This window comes from Phaethon aethereus (genome assembly GCF_964289735.1).
Source record: "Phaethon aethereus genome assembly, chromosome: 2".
NCBI lineage: Eukaryota > Metazoa > Chordata > Aves > Phaethontiformes > Phaethontidae > Phaethon > Phaethon aethereus.
The window spans coordinates 130,799,623-130,818,324 of record NC_138582.1 but is presented as its reverse complement, the minus strand read 5'-3'; the positions used below and the strand labels follow the sequence as shown (position 1 = coordinate 130,818,324).

General features: G+C 37.5%; 1 protein-coding gene across 1 annotated transcript in view; it reads left to right on the top strand.

The window, feature by feature from the left end:
• KCNH8 (potassium voltage-gated channel subfamily H member 8) overlaps positions 1 to 18,702 on the top strand; it is a gene marked incomplete at both ends in the record, with an annotated part of 203,538 nt that overhangs the window by 172,486 nt on the left and 12,350 nt on the right. Inside the window, 4 exons of the mRNA XM_082015386.1 lie at positions 9,050 to 9,088; positions 10,802 to 11,157; positions 16,793 to 16,899; positions 17,962 to 18,038. Coding sequence (XP_081871512.1) covers positions 9,050 to 9,088; positions 10,802 to 11,157; positions 16,793 to 16,899; positions 17,962 to 18,038 — 579 coding nt within the window. The remainder of the gene's footprint in view (positions 1 to 9,049; positions 9,089 to 10,801; positions 11,158 to 16,792; positions 16,900 to 17,961; positions 18,039 to 18,702) is intronic.

Genomic DNA, 18,702 nt, shown 5'->3' with positions numbered 1-18,702 from the left:
CCACCAAACTTAGATTCCTGTTTATTATCTTTCTCTTACTCCACGTGCGTTTGGCAGCCCCACAGAATAAATAATTCCCATTGTTCTATTAGAGATCCTAAGGGACTGACGGCTGTGCATCCACTGCTTCTTGCCTGTCAGCCACCATACTTCCATTTCTCCTTTATACCTCTTTAGATATGAGATGTAGTCTGTAAACCTCTCATCTTCTCAGCGACTATAGTGTAGGAATGAAGGTGTCCCTCATACTACCAAATACTAAAATAATTTTAAAACTGTGAACATGGAATTAACGTTGAGAAATTAATCCTGATGTGTTCACTGGAGTAGGTCTCTTACCTGCCTCTATGCATGGTCTTTTCTGCAATCAGTGCTTCTGTGAAATATTGCTCAGTGCTCTTTCACATTTTATGAGATACTCAGATTTTTCGTTCCCGCTTCTGGGACCACTTGGAATGTTTTTTCCCTCTTCCCTCTCTCTTCCTGTCTTCCCAAAATAAATTACACTGTTGCTGAACATGGCATAACTCATAAAACTTCATTTACACAGCTCAACTTCTATATTTCTATGGAACAAGTAAAAGGACTGTGCAGATATAGAAGGGCACCACCATTGACAAAAAAACAGAGCAGGTCCTTCACCTGTTTTATACTTCCTTTCTGATTTTAAATGAATGAGAAGAATGCAAAGCAGTTTAGGAATGAGCTTTGTCATGAAGCTCTCTGCAAGATATTTCACAGGTCTCCTACCTGTATTCATGACACTAAAAGCATGTTTTGATGGATCTTTGGCTATTTAAGGCGGATGTTAGTTTCAGACAACTGATTCTGCTGCAATACTCCCCTCCCTATGCAGTGTTTCAGTCGGCCCTTCCTCCACTCTCTCAACCTGGCAATTACCTGCTTCACTCCGCATGGGAGCACACCTGACCTGGAGCTATGGTGTGAGCCAGGTTCCACTCCTTTTTGTTGTCTGCTAACTCATAAAACTTAAGTCATTGGTGAGGACGATGTGTGCTGCTTCTGAGCCATCGGTTCACCTCGTACCCCCTCAAAATAATCATCTCACTATCATGTTTCTAATGTATCTTTCAGTGCGGTGCACTGATGAGAAACAATGCAATAAAAAGCCATGTAATTCAAAAAGGACAGACTGGTACGCTCTTTTGCTTGCAGGCTTGCTGGCCTTTATTTTTCTTTCCTTGTATCCTTACCAGAAGAATTTTTTTTTTTTTTTTTTTTTTTTTTGGTATGCTCCTGTCTCATTTCTGTAGCTTTCAGTCACTCTAATATTTTTGAAAATAACAACACACAGCCACCTATGCTGTCTGGTTTTGTCTCTCTAATAGTTTGTTCTGATTTGTGGCCATTTTCCACTTGGAAGATTCATCCCACCACAATTTATTGATGCAAATATGTCATCTTTTCCATTTTTTTTTTTCATTAATTCTTGTATTTTTACAAAGCTTTTCTATTTTACACCTAGAACAAACAGACAACTGGATGTAAGGATGAATCCCACAAGATGTGGAAGCAGCCAAAGGGAAGGAGAGGAAAATAACCCATTTAGTTTTGTCTGGGAATATGTTATATATATGTGACCTATCCCAAAATTCCTATCGCTGCGGTCACTTTTATTTTGTGAATGGGTTAAGAAACAGGAATTATGATCATTAGTTATACATTATTCATAACAAGACTATTCAATATATGTTTGTAAAAGGATTTTCACAACTGGACCTTAGCACTTTCCTGCCAAATACAAACAGTTTTCACTGTAACTAAAATTAAAACATTTAAATAAGTGACAAAATTTTGCTTCTAATTTTAGCTTTTGAGTCATTTTGAACACTCTCCATTCTCATTCATTTCACTTCCTGGGATTATTGCATTCTGCATCAGATTATAAAGCTTAACCAGAGGGTTACATGTTGAAAAAAAATCCAGGCTAGAAAAGCAGCTTATTGATGTTTTTAGACTATGGTATGAGGAGGATATAAAACACTGTGTCAAATAGAATTTGAGGCAGGAAAAGCTCCTGGCTTTCAGAGAGTATTGCCTTGGATTCTAACCATATTTTTATTTTATTTTAATTACACAGAGATGTTAGATGATAACTTTTTCCAGGATGCTTCATTGTGCTTTAGGAAACGTGATAATGTAACTTTTACAATATTAATATTATGTCTTTGTCTCTACATTGGAAAAATGGAAAATAATCTTAATGTATCTTAACCTTAAAATGGTATGAATTTAGAGGGTGGATTTGTTTTTTCCATAATTGGTTTTATTTTGCACTGATATAGCAACAACCAGATAGTGGCTTTAAATTTAGAAGCATTCTTACAGTAACCTATCCCTTTATTATGCTGTGTAAGGTAAGACTACTTTATGAGGAAAATTATAATACCACAATTTCTTCTATAAGAACACTGGTTCTAAAGGCACAGACTACCTTGAGATGTAATGAGCATGTCAGATTGGCTTATATGGTAAAGTACCTATACCACTTCCAGAGTCATTATAACCTCCAGATACATGCTGAAATGTGGGAAATTAAACATGATGTAGTATTTGAGCAAACTGTCTCTAATCAGAGCAACTTGTGTATCAAGTAGGCATTCTACATGGATACAAGTATCCATTCTCAGTTTTACTGAGCTGGCAGCATTTTTAAGTGCAATTTTTTTAAACATCATAGAAGAGTAGAATAGCTGAGGTTGGAAGGGACCTCTGAAGATCATCTAGAAACACCCCTCTGTTCAAAGATATGAAAGCATATAAAAATTAAAACCAAAAATTATTTATGTACAAATGCACTCTAAGATTTTACTGATATAAAAAAAACCCAGAATATATTTTTCTTTTTATTCATCTATACCTTCACTCAGTAAGACCAGAGCTACAGAAGCTACCTACATAAGTGCAACTAGAGTTCTGCTAAAAATTTAGTTCCTACCTAAGACACAGAGATCACTTTTTCAATGCAGTGATAAATAATAACATGATTGTACTAACAAATATATACATATAGGATATACATACATACTGTATATACAGTACAGTACTCCATATATAGGAAGTATTCAGGGACAGGCTCTATTGATAATCACACTATCTTCATTCTTTCAGCAAAACTGATACTCTGACACAGGATTTAGTTTTATATCATGGGACTTTGAAAATTGAAGCAATTTAATTAACTTATTGAGTATCTATGATGTTTTAGTTTCTAACCTATGTAGAACTTCTTGAGTAACAAAGCTGCCAAGAGCTCCCAAAAGTTATATGCTCAGCTTTTCTGTATTCCACGTATAGAAAAACACAAATTGCATCTCAGGGGAAGGAATTTATGATGGCTCTTTTACTTAACAAGGTTATATACTTAAACTTCTGCTGATATCTTCACATGCCAGGACATGACTACTTGCCCTGAGGTGATATCATGCAAATTGCTTCCACAGGTCCCGTAAGTCTGCTGTCTTCCCCGAAGTTTTAACTCTGAATATGTCTAGAGGCCAGATGTGTGCTCAGTTTGCACTTTTTTTCCTTCTGGGAGAATTGACTAGAGGTTAATCACTTGATCAAGTTGCCACCCAAAAAGAAAAATATTCCCTATTTAGAAGAAATGATTCTGAGGAAAAAAAAAAAAAAAGGAAACAGATCACGCCTGTCCCTGCCTTCTTCATTGTAAGGTTTACCCTGAAAGCCAAACAAAGGTGGACTTTCTTAAAAATTCTCCATGGATATGTTGCTGTCCTCAGTGAGTTACCCCTTATTAACACTCATCTCACTGATTTGGCCTCTGAGTACTAGCAAAACACCTGGGCAACATTGGGGATGCTTGGAAATAGGCAACTAGCAGGTAATAAGATTCTTTGGGAGAGTATTTTTCAAAATCCACTTCATTGTCTTCCTCTTTTCTTTAAGAACATCTCTGAAGTTAGACATACATATTTACATAAAAAGTAGTATGAAGTTTCATTTAAAGATACAGCTAACAATACAAACTTAAAAGCAAGACTTCCACAGTATCTACAGCTTGAGGAGTCTAATTAGATATCAACCCACAGGGCGAGTCATTTAGAAGCCCGTGTGAAATCTTAGAGTTGCATGAAGTTAAGCATATACCTGAGTATTTTCAGAAAGGGGAAGTATTCTGAGTTTTATGGCTTTGAAAGCTGTTAGAATTAATTGTGATTTCTGTTAACAAATCTTTACATGACTGTAATCAAACTGTTGTAATATTAAAAATTATATCTTTTGTCTGCAGTAATCTGCAAGATTTTCCAAAAATGCAACCTGCCAGAGCAATGCATCGTCTGTGCCAGGCCTATTGCCTATTTTAACAATTCCTCCTTTTGTCTTCTTTTGACCTTACTGACAATCTCTTGCTTTTTTTTTTTTTTTTTTTAATTTTATTGGCACAGGTTTGCTATGAAAGATATACGTTCAGAGCAGTTTGGGACACTATTTTTCCTGGTTTGGGGTAGGGGAGAGGGAAGTAAGACTGTAGAAGTAAAAATGATAAATTATACCTGCCACATTTACCATTTATTTCATTCTTGATTTGTAGCAAGTGACAGAGAGATTAGTTTTTGTTTCTGTGACATATTTTATCTTTTTAACATGAAATGCAATAGATCCTCATTTTTAATAAAACAATCAAAGTATAATTAAACTTTTTGTTAATGAATACAGTGAACCTAACATTCACGTTTTAAAGAAATATATGAAAAGTAAACTTTTATAGTAAATATAAAAGCTCATGTGAGAAATTTGAATCTAAGAAAGTACTAATTTGAAAAAAAACTCATCCAAAGCTAACCACAACCAGCCAGTTACTGAATGCTTGTCCTAACTTCACAGGTTACAATAATTTATTCAAAGGAATGATGTAGGATAATGACTTAACAGAAGTCTGCAGAGCTCATGGCAATTCACAGCTGTTGGTCACCTAGGATAAAATACTGGTGACAGATCTGTTGTTCACCTTTTGTTGCTAATTCAATATACTCTATACTGTAGGTAGGATCAGAGAATGCTGAAAACATCTGCTTCCACAAAATACATTTTCTTTCTCTCTCCATTAAGAAAGGAAAAGAGGTAAGAATAAACCTGAGAAAATATAGGAACAAGCCAATGAACTACAGAATGTCTTAAAAAGAAAAAAAAAAAGAAAAAGAAGGGGTAAATTGCTCAGTAAATGTAGACATAAAACAACTATATCTAACCTGAGAAACTCTTTGCGAGTGCTTAACTCCTTTGTGATTGAAAGGATATTTCACTGAAAAATTTCCTGATCATGGAAAACTGAGGCTCGAACATGTGAGCCATTAGGCTTTTCAGTGGTACAATAATGCCTTGTTATGTATTTGTATCTTTTCCATTATCATACAGTAAATTTGCAAAGAATAGAACATATGGCATGCATACTTTTTTTTTCCCCCCACACTGCCAATGCTCCTAAATGCGTTTTTTCTGTTTCCAAATGCTGACTAAGAACATTAATATTCTAGTTTGATTTCAGATCCTTTCCTGAAAGTATATTTTAGCCTTTTGACTCCTCAGATACAAAGAATTATTCATATATTTTAGGACACAAGAGTTACAAGCAAATCAGGGAAATTAGGTTTCTATTTTTGTTCCTACTTCTGGCAAAGACAACAGGAACCAGGCCAGTGAAAGCTGAAAACATTCTTTTGAGCTAAAAATGCAAATTTATTTACCTGGATATTTAACGTATTAACCCCAAATTTAGCTGCATCTCTATGTTTCTCTTTTTAAGGTTTTATAATTGGAATTAATCTGGAATTATTGTACAGCTAATTACCTGGCTGCAATTCCTGGTAGAGATTCTTCTATTAAAGACTACTGTCTCTTGATGCTGGAAAAATCTTCAGATCACTGGTTTTTGACAGCAAACTGCCAGTGTTTTCAGATGGGGAAATGTTCGTTTTGTGCTCATAATGAGCAATGATAAAGATTACTGAATTTTTTAATTCTGTATATTAGCATATTAAACAAATACAGGATTACAGATTTGAGATTATGTACATGGAAGAATTCAATATGGGTCTGCTCTTGGTACGTGAGCTATTATTGTTTTATCATGTGAAATTAAATTTAATAGCTGGTTTCACAAGACATAAAGAGACACCAGGGATGAAATTAAAAACTGGGTTAGACCTTTTGACAGTATTTCACGCAATTCATGCTAACATCAATCTTTTTGGTTTTTTCCTAATGCATAGGAAAAACCCATGGTTTCCTTTCAGTAGCCTTTATGCCTTTATCCTTTAAGAGTTGTACTTCATTTTAAAAGACTAGAATGTGAGCTATTTTGCATCCTCTTCCTTTTTGTATAAGAAAAAAAAGCATTTTATAGAAGGCTACATCAATGCGATGCCCTAAATAAAAGGTTTTAGCATATCAGAAACTAGGATAGCACCTCATAATTATTTGCTCCGATACTACATTTTTACAGAGCTAAAGCTATGTGCGTGGTGAAGTCTTTAAATTTACTGCCCTTTGACTGGCTTTGTCCTTGTTCTTGTGTTTGTCTTTCCTTTTTCTCTTTGAGACTGATATTTTTGCAGGGAGAGAAGGCAGTTGCTGGAGGAGGTTTACAAGCCAAACTCTTGAGAATTCTCTCTGGTCACAGATTGTAGTTTCTTTTACCAACTTTCAACTACAAAGTCATAAAGTCCAGGCCCCTGTTTTATGTGTGCAAGATGCAGTGTTCAAAGTTACAAGCAATAAACATGGCTGCAGTGGATTAATACAGAAGCAATTACAACAGCCTTTACTGTGGTTTCTGTGCTATGGAAAAAATAGTTTATAGGTCTAGAGCTAGTCTAAAAGTATCAATTTTTCCATACTGGAACTGTCCCCAGTGGCTTAAAGGGGCCAATTTGGGGAAATTAAATAAGAAAGTCTGATGAGTAGTGTCTCACATCATCTGCTGCCTGTTCATACCTATCGTTTTTTTCTGCTACCCTTCCTCCTGAGGACGCTCCTTCCCCTCCCCGCAAAAACCAACCTGTCTTCAAAAATCCCTTTACCTTTCTGTTGGTAAGATCATAAGGTAACAAAGTGCTGTCCCTACCCCCATTTCCTCTGCAGCCAGCTTCTCCCTGCTGCGGGGAGCAGCACGGGTAACGCTGAGGAGCAGAGGAGGACCGATGGGTGGCTGTGGCTGCTGTGTTGATGGGCAGCGGAGCGAGTGGTCCTGGCAGCTGGGGAGCAATGCTCCCAGCAGGTCATGGAGCTGAAAGCCCACCCCAGCTGAAAGACTCCAGCAGAGCTGTGGGAAATGCCACCAGGACATCTAGGAGACACCCATATAATGATTTCTTTGCCTCTGTTTTCAAGAGGTACAATCAGGATTAACGCATGTGCTCAAGAGAAAAAAAAAAAAGTGAGGGGAAATCTTCACCCACATTGCAAGTTACAAATGACAAGTCACTTATAAAGCCTTCAGCAGGCAAATTGATGCTTTTTAAGATCTTTAACATTCATACTGCACCTGTGCCTAGAAGCCAAGCAAAGAGATGCCTCAAAATTCTGGGCACTATTGTAAATTAATCTTCTTGAACGTATGTGCAAAGTGGACCATTAGTACTTCCTAATTCTGACTTTAATATTTTAGTATCTTTCCAGTTTCCTGTTCTCCTCAATCTTGAAGGAGATAGTGTTTCTTCAATTGGCATAGATTACAGTGCAAGCTGTGAGATTTCAGTATCTGGTAGTTCATCCTCTGTTAATATCATCTAGTGCTTTATGTAACTCAGGAAGAACACAGAAGTTATTTTCTTTACATAGCCTAATTATTGCAGTTGTTCTGTTTGGCAGTTATTAGGGTGTTATTGCAAAATTTATTGATACACCTGCTACTAGCTTGGCTGTTGTGGAGTAGGATTTCTGCTTACACAAACTTAAATATTGTGTATTTGTATATTATACCACTACTAGTACCCTCACTACAAAACAGTTTTCAGGTTAACCTGAAAGACTTGTGAAGAAGAAGAAAGAAAAAAAGAGAAAAAAACCCCACAATTATTTTTTCCAAATCTGTGCCTAAAATTCTGAAGTTCTGAAGACTTCTATTAAACAAACTGGGAAGTACCAATGACTTCCAGAAAGGCTTAACTTCTACCTGAGTTTGGAGAAAAATAAACTGAGGCTACAAAGTTAAAGTTGATTGGTGTTAAGCACTTTTTATCTTGACTTGTGGGTTTAGGAAAGCTGAAAATCACTTCTGAAAATTCTACCTGGCAGACTAAAATTTTCCTATAAATACAGCATGTAGGCTGTGAGGCACTTGCCCATGGTCAAGGTGTGGGCATCCAAACAAACAACAGAATGTTCATTACAGATATTATTCAGCAGTTCCGGTGGATTTCATTAGAAGTAATTACACATTAAACTTGCATGATTATTTCTTCTTCCTTTTGTTTTGCTTTCTGTTTAATCCAAGAAGGGAAAATGTCATGGCCTTGAATAGCTCTTACATATATATATATCTCCCTCAGGATTATATTAGTCCTATTTTCTTCAGTCCCATCACTGCCTTTGAAAATTCCTCAAAGATGCTACAGTTAGTTAGGTCATCTACATGTAAGGACTAGGTGAGCACAGGAGCTAAATCTACAAAGAGGTAGGGCCGAAGCAAAGCTCTGTTTCTGCATGGGATTCCATCAAACCAGTACTGAAACTCACCAGACGTACATTCACCCACCTACATTCATTCACAGGTTTGGAGCCTTGACCCAACTTTTTACTAAAGTAAAACATAATTTTTGCAGAAACTGTCTTTTTCATAAAAATAAAACAACTGGTTTGGTTTTTTGTTTCACAGCATCTGTTTCCAAGAATTGTCCTTAGTTCAGTGTTATGTTATCATTTAATTTAATACAGTTGTTTTACCATGAGATTCTTTTCTTTTATCAACGTAAATGTTTTGGTTTAGAAGTTTGTATGCTCTTGGAAGCCAATACTGTGCAGATGCACATATTTGCTACTTTTTTGTTTTGTTTTGTTTTTTCAGGTAATATCAAAATTATCAAACAAGTCTACGTTACCTCAGGTATGTTAGTCACATTTTAAATATGCCAGGCTTGTCTTTGAAAAATGCACACAGTTATGGCCAGAGAAAAGCTGGAAAAACTCCAACTGACTTCCGTGGTTTCAGAATAAGACTTTAAATAGCATCCTGCAGATAGTTCTGCCACTGTCCATTTTATGAGTAACAGCTTATGATCTTTTCTTCAAGGTGCTGGATTTGGATATCCTACTACAGCACCTGCGTTTTTAATACATGGTTACCCAAGCCAAAGTTTTGAATATGGGAAACACTCATCCTCTGTAGTATAGGCTGCATCAGTGCCAGGTCCTGTACAATTTCATCATCAGTACAGCCTTCAGATGACTATTATGGTTGATAACAAGTCTATTATATTTTATATAGACAAGTCTCTTGCCACTGTTTTAAGTTCTTACCTTTTTGAACATCTCAGATGAGAAGGACCTAGTTCACTAACTCTGTCAATATATACTGAGAGAAAAGCACTCATTCAATGGAAGTGAGCTGTAGAAAACAGCAAAATTAAACCCATGCTACAAAACATTTAGACAGATACTAATAGGGGCTTGGAACATTTGGATAAATTCCCCAAATCTGCATTTTCATCCAGCTGATCTTACTTGGCTTGAGAAATTTGACTATACAAGCTCATTTGAGCTTTTTAATCTAAAGTTAACAGTGCCTTAATCAAGCTTGATTAAGAGGAGCAGCCTGAAAAAAAAAAAAAATTAATAGCAGCCTTTTCTGAAACCATGAAGTTGCATTTGGCTGTACTCTTGACTGAGATGTGTGGAGTTTGTTAATTTGACCTGGAACCTGATCCTGCCTTAGCCCACTCACCTGCTACCAATAAATACAGTAAGTTGTACCATGAGAATAAATAGAACTATTTTGAGTCATGGCCTGATCCTGATATGAGCTCTGCGTTGGCATATCTCAGCACTCATGACCAGTGTATTTTGTTACCATGAAACAATAACAAACACCACATTGCTCTCTTACACTGTCCTTTAATTAGTACAGAAAATACAGAACCCAGGTCTATGTTGCCTCTAAATTGCCTTGGTTCCAACATCGAGCATTCACATTGCATTTTTTTTTAAAAAACAGATGTAGCTTTGCTTTTTGATGACTCGGTTCTGAAGTTGATGTTGTCACACCACTGTTGCATTAATGGGACTTGTATAAACTGAAAAATCTGCTTACTATCCCAGCAGTGGTTTCAGTTGCAACTACTAAGAAGGATACAGAAGACATTTGGGCTTGAGCTGAACTGGTATAAATGCTATTTATACATTATAAATTATTCCATATGAAAATGTGGAATTATATGAATTACCAGCCTCAGTTCTTTCCCTTGGTCCACCAGGAGTCTGAGAACGAAACATACAAAAGAAATAATGCCTCAGTAAAGCAAGATTAATCTACTCAAGAGTATACATGGCACATGACTTGTGAGAACTAGTCATGTAATCTTTCTTGGTAACAAAATATATTGCAGTGAGTTCACTCGTGATCTTTTTTAATTTGTTTGTATGCACATATAGCTATAGTTGAAGAGGGAAGCTATGGAAGAGTTCCAAAAAAGCTATCTCTATTGAGAAACGAAAGCTGTGCTAGATCTGGGTTTGTTCCAGGATGAACATCAGAAGAAATTGTGTTTCTGCAACATCAGGCTGTGAATTTTATGCTAGTATGTGTTATCTGCTATTTTAGACAGAGCTCAAGGGAAACGGAAATATAAAGAAGAGACTGCCCTCGATTGTGGAAGATGAAGATGAGGATGAGGAGGGAGAAGAAGAAAGCAGCACCCTTTCACCAATCCATACAAGAAGCACAAACTGCTCTCAGCAGAAAAAGGCTGGAAGCAATAAAAGCCACCTAGGGAGAAACTTGAAGCAGTTGGCCTCAGGAACGGTGCCCTTTCATTCACCTATCCGTGCTTGCAGTTCAAACCCGTCAAGAGCCAAACATGAAAACGAGCTCCATTACTACTCCAGAAGGAAGGAGAAAAACCTTAAGTTACACCTTTCAGCATTGACCACCAATGGTCCACCTGACCTGAGCCCAAGGTAATAGTTACGAATGGTTATTTTCTTCTCTAACATGTAACTCCTATTAAAAATATCATTATCGTAACACAACAAAATATTTAGTTTTCTTCAATAGTTAATACTTTTGTTTATTCCACAGAGAAGGAAAAGTCCTCTTATTGTAGGAACTATTGCACACTATGCAGAACGTTATGACTTTAGGACTTTATTGCAAATAAAGTATTTCTACCAGTAAAAGGAAAAGTATTGAGCAGTTACAAAAATGAATATTTGAATAGTCTGGCTTTATGGTATCATTTTGTCCACGTATAATAATATGCATTCCCACAACAGCACTGTGAAACATTCTGAGTCCATCAGAGAGACAGCAATTTAAAAAGGAAGTAGACGATAATACAGCATAGCTGTGCAAATACAAAAATTACTGGAGTAGAGGACTATAATGGAAAACTATTGCCTAGCAATTTTAGAAAATGTTCAGAGTTTTTTTACATTAGTGAAGGGAAACCTGATAATGCAAGTTACGTACAGAGTAGATATGGAATTGAGAAAATCTGTTCTGCTGTGACTTTTGACATAAGCAAGAGTCATATAATAGTTTATTGTGGTATTATTAGGTATAAATTTAAACATTTTTATTTGTTACCTGACTGTTACTTGTAAGGTGATTTATGTCTGTTATTTCTAAATTGCTGCATAATAATTAACTATTAACCAAGAGTTTTGGGATCGCGTCTTCACAGAAATCACAACCACTTTTTTGCATATGTGGAGCTGCAGCAGTTGATCTTCCAGTTCCATTTTTGTTTCTGTAATTTGAAGTATTTTACATGTTCAAAAACTTCCTTTATTCACTAGAGGCAGACTGGTAGTTTCAGCAACTTGCCATTGCAAACATGAACTAGCCACAGCTTGACCAATATTTGTTTAGTTCTACCAAAGCACCTGTCCCTAAGGGTACAATCATAAAAAGGACATGGAAAACAATATAGAAATCTTTCCCCCTCATCATATATTTGATCAGTAATGTTACCTTTCAAATAGGAGCAGGATACAAACGGATTTTAGTTTTGTCAATAGAGGGGAGAATAATGTGTGCTAAACCAGCTTCTACACTAGCAAAATTGAAACGCATAGTGGATATTTTCTCATTTCTTTCATAGATCTCATATGGATTTGGTTCAGGTCAGCTATGAGTAAAGGTCATTATCAAGTGGTAATTCAGGGGAAAGCTACCTTTCATATTTTCTGATGAAATCTTGCTCATTATTGTTCTGAATATATGCAGCCAGACATTGGCTGCAAGATCAAATGTGAAACAAGTATTGTTACATACATTATTATTTCCTATTTTCATTTGTAATTTTATAGCTGCAGAATAATCCTGTTAATAGGCTGGAAAATTGGCCCAAAACATATATGTTTTTTGGCCTTTTTTTCCAACCCACACACTTTCATATTATTCCCCAAAATAAGTTTATATTATCAGAACATTTAAACTGACAAGTTAAAACCACTTTAGAAAGAGCCTTAAATGTTTCTTAGTAAGTATTAAAGAGAAAATAAGACCTTAATTAAGATTCTTGCTTTTGTTTGCTGTTGAACAGCAGCATAAGGGGAAGGCAAGACTCTGGTTGAAATGCCCTGTCAATGCAGTTGTGAGGTGTATAACCACACACTTTGTCAAAAGAATATACTTTGTAATTTGTCCGCTTAAGAAACTTGTTCTACTGTGGATGTTCCCTAGAATAAGCCAACCAGAATTCTTCACTGGTGCTTCAGTTACAGAATCACAGAATCATTAAGGATGGAAAAGACCTCTAAGATCATCAAGTCCAACCATCAACCCAACACCACCACGCCCACTAAACCATGTCCTGAAGTGCCACGTCTACAAGTTTTTTGAACACTTCCAGTGATGGTGACTCCACCACCTCCCTGGGCAGCCTGTTCCAATGCCTGACCACTCTCTCAGTGGAGAAATTTTTCCTAATATCTAGTCTAAACCTCCTCTGGTGCAACTTCAGGCCATTTCCTCTCATCCTATCACTAGTTACTTGGGAGAAGAGACCAACACTCACCTCCCCACAATCCCCTTTCAGGTAGTTGTAGAGAGCGATAAGGTCTCCCCTCAGCCTCCTCTTCTCCAGACTCCAGTTCTTTCTTTGTACACTACAGTCAAGGCAATAAAGCACAGAGACTGGGTAAAATATTTGAACAGTCCTTGGTGCAAGGAATAGAAGCCAGCATCTTAACTTCTAGGATACAGTTGTAGACTTCCCAATCACTTTTTGGATACTGCCTATGAAGAAGAAGAGCATCAAAAGGAAGAAAGTGTAAGTGATAATAAAGGCAGTCCTGGGAGGAGGCATTTATGCATTTGAATATCCTCAGACCCACATGGATGAGTGCATTCTAGCCCTGATCAGCTGGATAGAAGAGGTCACGTGTTAATCTTTTCTGACTTTTTGGCTTCTAGGAGTGGAGCTGTCTGTCTTCAGGCAAAAATTCAGAGCTGTACAATAGCTAATTCAGAAAGGAGTAAGACTTACCAATTACTTTTGTGCCCTCATGTTTACATCTCACTATGTAAACTCATTATGTTGCTCCACTGCCACTTCCTTATGTAAGAATAAGCATCTTGCCTATTACGTATTCCCCACATCTGCCTATCTTTTGGCTCTCCAGAAACAGCTGGTTTTGCTAATATGGTTTCTGTTTCATCTGAATCTTTAAACACATCAAAGAATATAGCGTCTATAAATTCCAAGTCACATTTGAGTAGGTTTTCCCCTGTGTGCTTTAAAGGCAGTTAAATGTTAGCATTTTATATAATTAGAAATCTCTACAAAAGGGATATTGGCATTTAAAATTTGCTTTTTGAAGCAGTGAGGCCAGATGACATTAAATAGGTGTTATAGCAAATTTCAAACAAAGTAATCATTCAGGTTTTCAGCTGCAGATAAAAGTAGAAGCCAGAGCAGCTCAAGCACCACATTTGAGTCTCATCTCCCCCCAGAGGCTGATTAAGATTAGAGTCAAGTCTAGCTGCCAGGTGCCCACCAAAGCCACTCATCATTGCCCTCATCAGCTGGACAGGCGAGAGAAAATATAACAAAAGGCTCATGGGTCAAGATAAGGACAGGGAGACATCACTCACCAGTTACCATCGTGGGCAAAATAGACTCGGGGAAAAATTATTTAATTCATTACCAATCAAATCAGAGTAGGATAATGGGAAAATAAAACCAAATCTTAAAACACATTCCCCCCACCCCTCCCTTCTTCCTAGGCACAACTTTACTACTGATTTTCTCTGCATCCTCCCTGACAAGACAGTGGAGGGGAACGGGGAATGTGGTCAGTTCATCATGCACTGTCTCTGCTGCTCCTTCCTCCTCAGGGAGAGGACTCCTCACACTCTTCCCCTGCTCCAGCGTGGGGTCTGCCCTGGGAGAGAGTTCTCCATGAACTTCTCCAGTGTGAGTCCTTTCCACAGGCTGCAGTTCTTCACGAGCTGCTCCAGCTTGGGTCCCTTCCACAGGGTGCTAACCTTCAGGAACAGACGGCTCCAGCCTGGATCCCCCATGGGGTCACAAGTCCTGCCAGCAACCCTGCTCCAGTGTGGGCTCCTCTCTCCATGGGTCCACAGGTCCTTCCAGGAGCCTGCTCCAGCGCAGGCCTCCCACGGGATCACAGCTTCCTTTGGGCATCCCCCTGCTCCAGCATGGGGTCCTCCCCAGGCTGCAGGTGGAGATCTGCTCCACCGTGGACCTCCATGGGCTGCAGGGACAGCCTGCCTCACTGTGGTCTTCACCATGGTCTGCAGGGGAATCTCTGCTCTGGCAACAGAAGCGCCTTCTCCTCCTCCTTCTGCACTGACCTGGGTGTCTGCAGAGTGGTTCCTCTCACATATTCTCACTCCTCTCTCCAGCTACAGTTGTGCAGTTTTGGGGTTTTTTCCCCCTTCTTAAATATATTATCCCAGAGGCGTTATCACCATCACTGATGGGCTCGGCCTTGGCCAGTAGTGGGTCCATCTTGAAGCCAGCTGGCACTGGCTCTGCTGAACACAGGGGAAGCTTCTGGCAGCTTCTCACAGAAGGCACCCTTGTAAGACCCCTCTGCTACTAAAACCTTGCCATGCAAACCCAGTACAAAGGGATATTGGTGTTTAAAATTTGCTTTTTGAAGCAGTGGGGCCAGATGACATTAAACAGGTTTTACAGCAAATTTAAAACAAAGTAATGATTCAGGTTTTCAAATGCAGATAATAGTATAGGCCAGAGCAGCTCAAGCACCACATTTGAGTCTCATCTCTTCCCAGAGGCTGGATGAGATTAGAGTGAAGTCTAATAACATCCAACTAGCATCATGAACACTCAGACATAACACAGAGCCCTAAACCCACATGAGGAGCCAAGAAGGACAAGAATATATGGTATGTGCACAGAGCTCTGAATCAATGGGTCTTTCAAGCCAAATAGATCACAGATATCACTGTGTTGTCTGTTCTTCCTTTCTCCAAAAATTTCCAGTCAAGAGGTTTACCTGAGACTATCCTTATTAGATGGAAAATCTAATTTCCATCATCACAAAGTCATCACCATTGACTGAGAGGCCAAGAACTGCCTGCTTTAGCTCTTCCAGATTAGTATTTAACACATCTGCCTACTGCAAGACAAATTCTGAATCTTGTGCCCGGACAAAACAAGAAATTGATGCTCCATATCTCTCAATTGGCAGTCTTCTGAGTCACTTTCAGCGACTTTAAAACAGTTCTCTTTATAGCACAATTTAGTATAAATGAGAACAAAAAAATATACATAATTATATATTTTTAATGTGTATTGATTTCTCTATCAGATACCAGTTTTCTATTCTTTGTATGCAGCATTTGATTATTGTATAAAATGCTTTTTTTTTCTTTGGATTTCTTGTCATTGTAAATTGGAGGTCAACTGCAATGCAAGGGTAGAAATAACTGACAAAAATGCCTTTTCTAGTAGTTAGATCCTATACCAATACTAACGTAAATGGGACATTGCAGGCTGGTCTACACATCTTCCTACACCAAATTTGCAAACAAGATTGCTCTGCCTGAGCTAGTTAGTTTTAACTGAATTTGAGAATAGCTATTTGCATGGCAACAACACTTTTGACTCTGGTTTACAGAGATGCTTTCATAAATATATTATGTTCAGGCTTAGGCTCTACCTAAGTAAGCCTAATATAACATTCTGACTGTTATGTGCAGAGAGATTTAAACTTCACAAGAGCATAGTGAATAATCTTTAGTTTGTGTAGAAGAAAGAATGGCAACAGATTATTTCACATACGGAAAGAAAACTATATTCAGTACAGGTTCTGTTAGGACCCAGAATATACTGCAGAAGTCATGAATATTTTGAAACTTCAGTTAATTATGTTTGCCCTCACATTCCTTCCTCTAACAGTAAGTTTAATCTTTAGTGACTCACAAGAAGTTATACAAATATAATAGTTTTTACTTTTCTCTAAACTTAATGTTGTGCAAAATTTACCATTGCTTTAAAATGTGCCTTTTAGGAGTAATTTTGACAACATAACTGTGAATGTGATGTTTATGAAACTGTTTATGAAACTGCTCCATCCCTCTGATTTTTCTCAACAGAATTGTTGATGGGATTGAAGATAGAAACCATAATGAGGAAAGCCAAACCTTTGACTTCAGCTCTGATCAGCTCAGGCAGGAATCCAGGCTATCTCCTACAATTGGAGGTGAGCTTTTCCTGGGAAAATCCCATTTTAGTGAAAACAGTCATCATAATTTTGGGTTTTTTCCCTTTGCATAATTTTGGTTTCTTTCCCTTTGTTTCTTTGATTCTCAGAAGTGGCATAAATAGATTTAACGTATATCCACACTTTCAATACCATTTCAGTACCACAATTGGTACTGTAGAAAAATAAAACAATGCCCCGAAGGCCATTTGTGTTTTCCTGCTAACAGAGAGTGACGATAAAACAGTTTACAAAGAGTACTGTATTTTCATGCATTATATTTTACCAGCAGTATTGTAGGATCAGCCAAGGAGCCTCATGCTCCCAAACGTTGGGTATGGAAGGACAAAATTCAACATTAAAACATTCTAATACCAAATTAAAAAAAAAAAAAATCATGAAGAGCCATATGCAAACTTGGCTCTCAATTGTTGTTAAAGATATGTACAGAAGTATGGAAGTACCTAGATTCTTAGGAGCAAAAGAGTGAAAACCTTGAATAGCAAGAGGTTTTAGGAAGCCTTAAATGACCTACCCTATGAAAAGGTTGATAAAATAGCTCTGCAGAGCACATCAACATGGGAAAAAAAAAAATAAAGGAGACACAGAAGGGGAAACCAGTGAACTAAGGCTGAAGTGGCACAACTAGTGCAGCTCAGATTGTTTCCAACACCCCTCTTTTAAGACAATCCTCGCATAATTATGTAACTTTTGCATGGAGGCTATTAGGGCACCTTTTGTTCCTCTTAAAGTAAACAGAAAAATAATAACAGAAGCTTAATTGTATCTCTGATTTCTAAAAACATTTGACATGTCACACGGTTGGCACCAGGGTTGCCATTTTCAGTCTTTTCAGCTTCAGACTGAAGAGAGCAGTACAAACTTTATTCATCACACTTTTCTTACACATTATACACTGAACATTAAACACAAGATTTAATTTTCATTCATTCCAAGTGCAAACTAGGTTTAAATTTAAAGCATTGGATAAGTGCAAGAATAGCATTGCTGTTTCAAATTTATTATACTTCTCTCATTTACATGCATTTGAATTATTTTCAGAGGCAGAAATTGGTGCTGCTGTGCTTGTTATCAAAGCAGAAGAAACCAAACAGCAGATCATCAGGCTTAATGATGAGGTAATGAGCATTTGTGGAGGCTGGAGGATATCAACAATGATTCAAGGAATGCTGGAGAAAACTCAGAAAACTTGGGAATATGATAAATGTGTGATAAACAAGTTTGCAAAACTGGATGGGGTTCCTAAGTTTAGGGCAGTTTGGGGCTTTTAACTCTTTCCCAAATTAATTTTCTACATAAAAGCTCTATAAAAGTTTGTGTCATGTGCTAGAGCTAAAAACAAAGTGAGTTTAGCATAGTTAGTGTATCTCATTTTCTTAGGGTTTATCCTCTTCTATATGCACTTCTGTTTCTTTCTTCTCATTCTTTCCCCAAGCCCCTTCTTCCAGCTTCTCTTGTTTCGGTGAATGCTATGCTTTTGGAGAATTTCCTTGAAAGAAATGCAAAGCCAGTCATGTTCAAATTCATGCCAAATGTTTCAAATCACATTACCTCTGCATATTTAGAATGAAACAGAAGTATATCCATTCCTGCTCAAGGAATATGACCTGAAGAATGCAGAGCCAATATAGTTCGGTGGTGCTTTCTATTCCTCCCTTCTAATAACTTCAAGCCTGTAATCAACTATCAATCTGACACTAAAGAGGAGATGTTCTCTGGCTAAACTGTTTCATATATCCAGCCACTGCAGTACTTTGGCTAACAAGATGAAAGAACCAGACT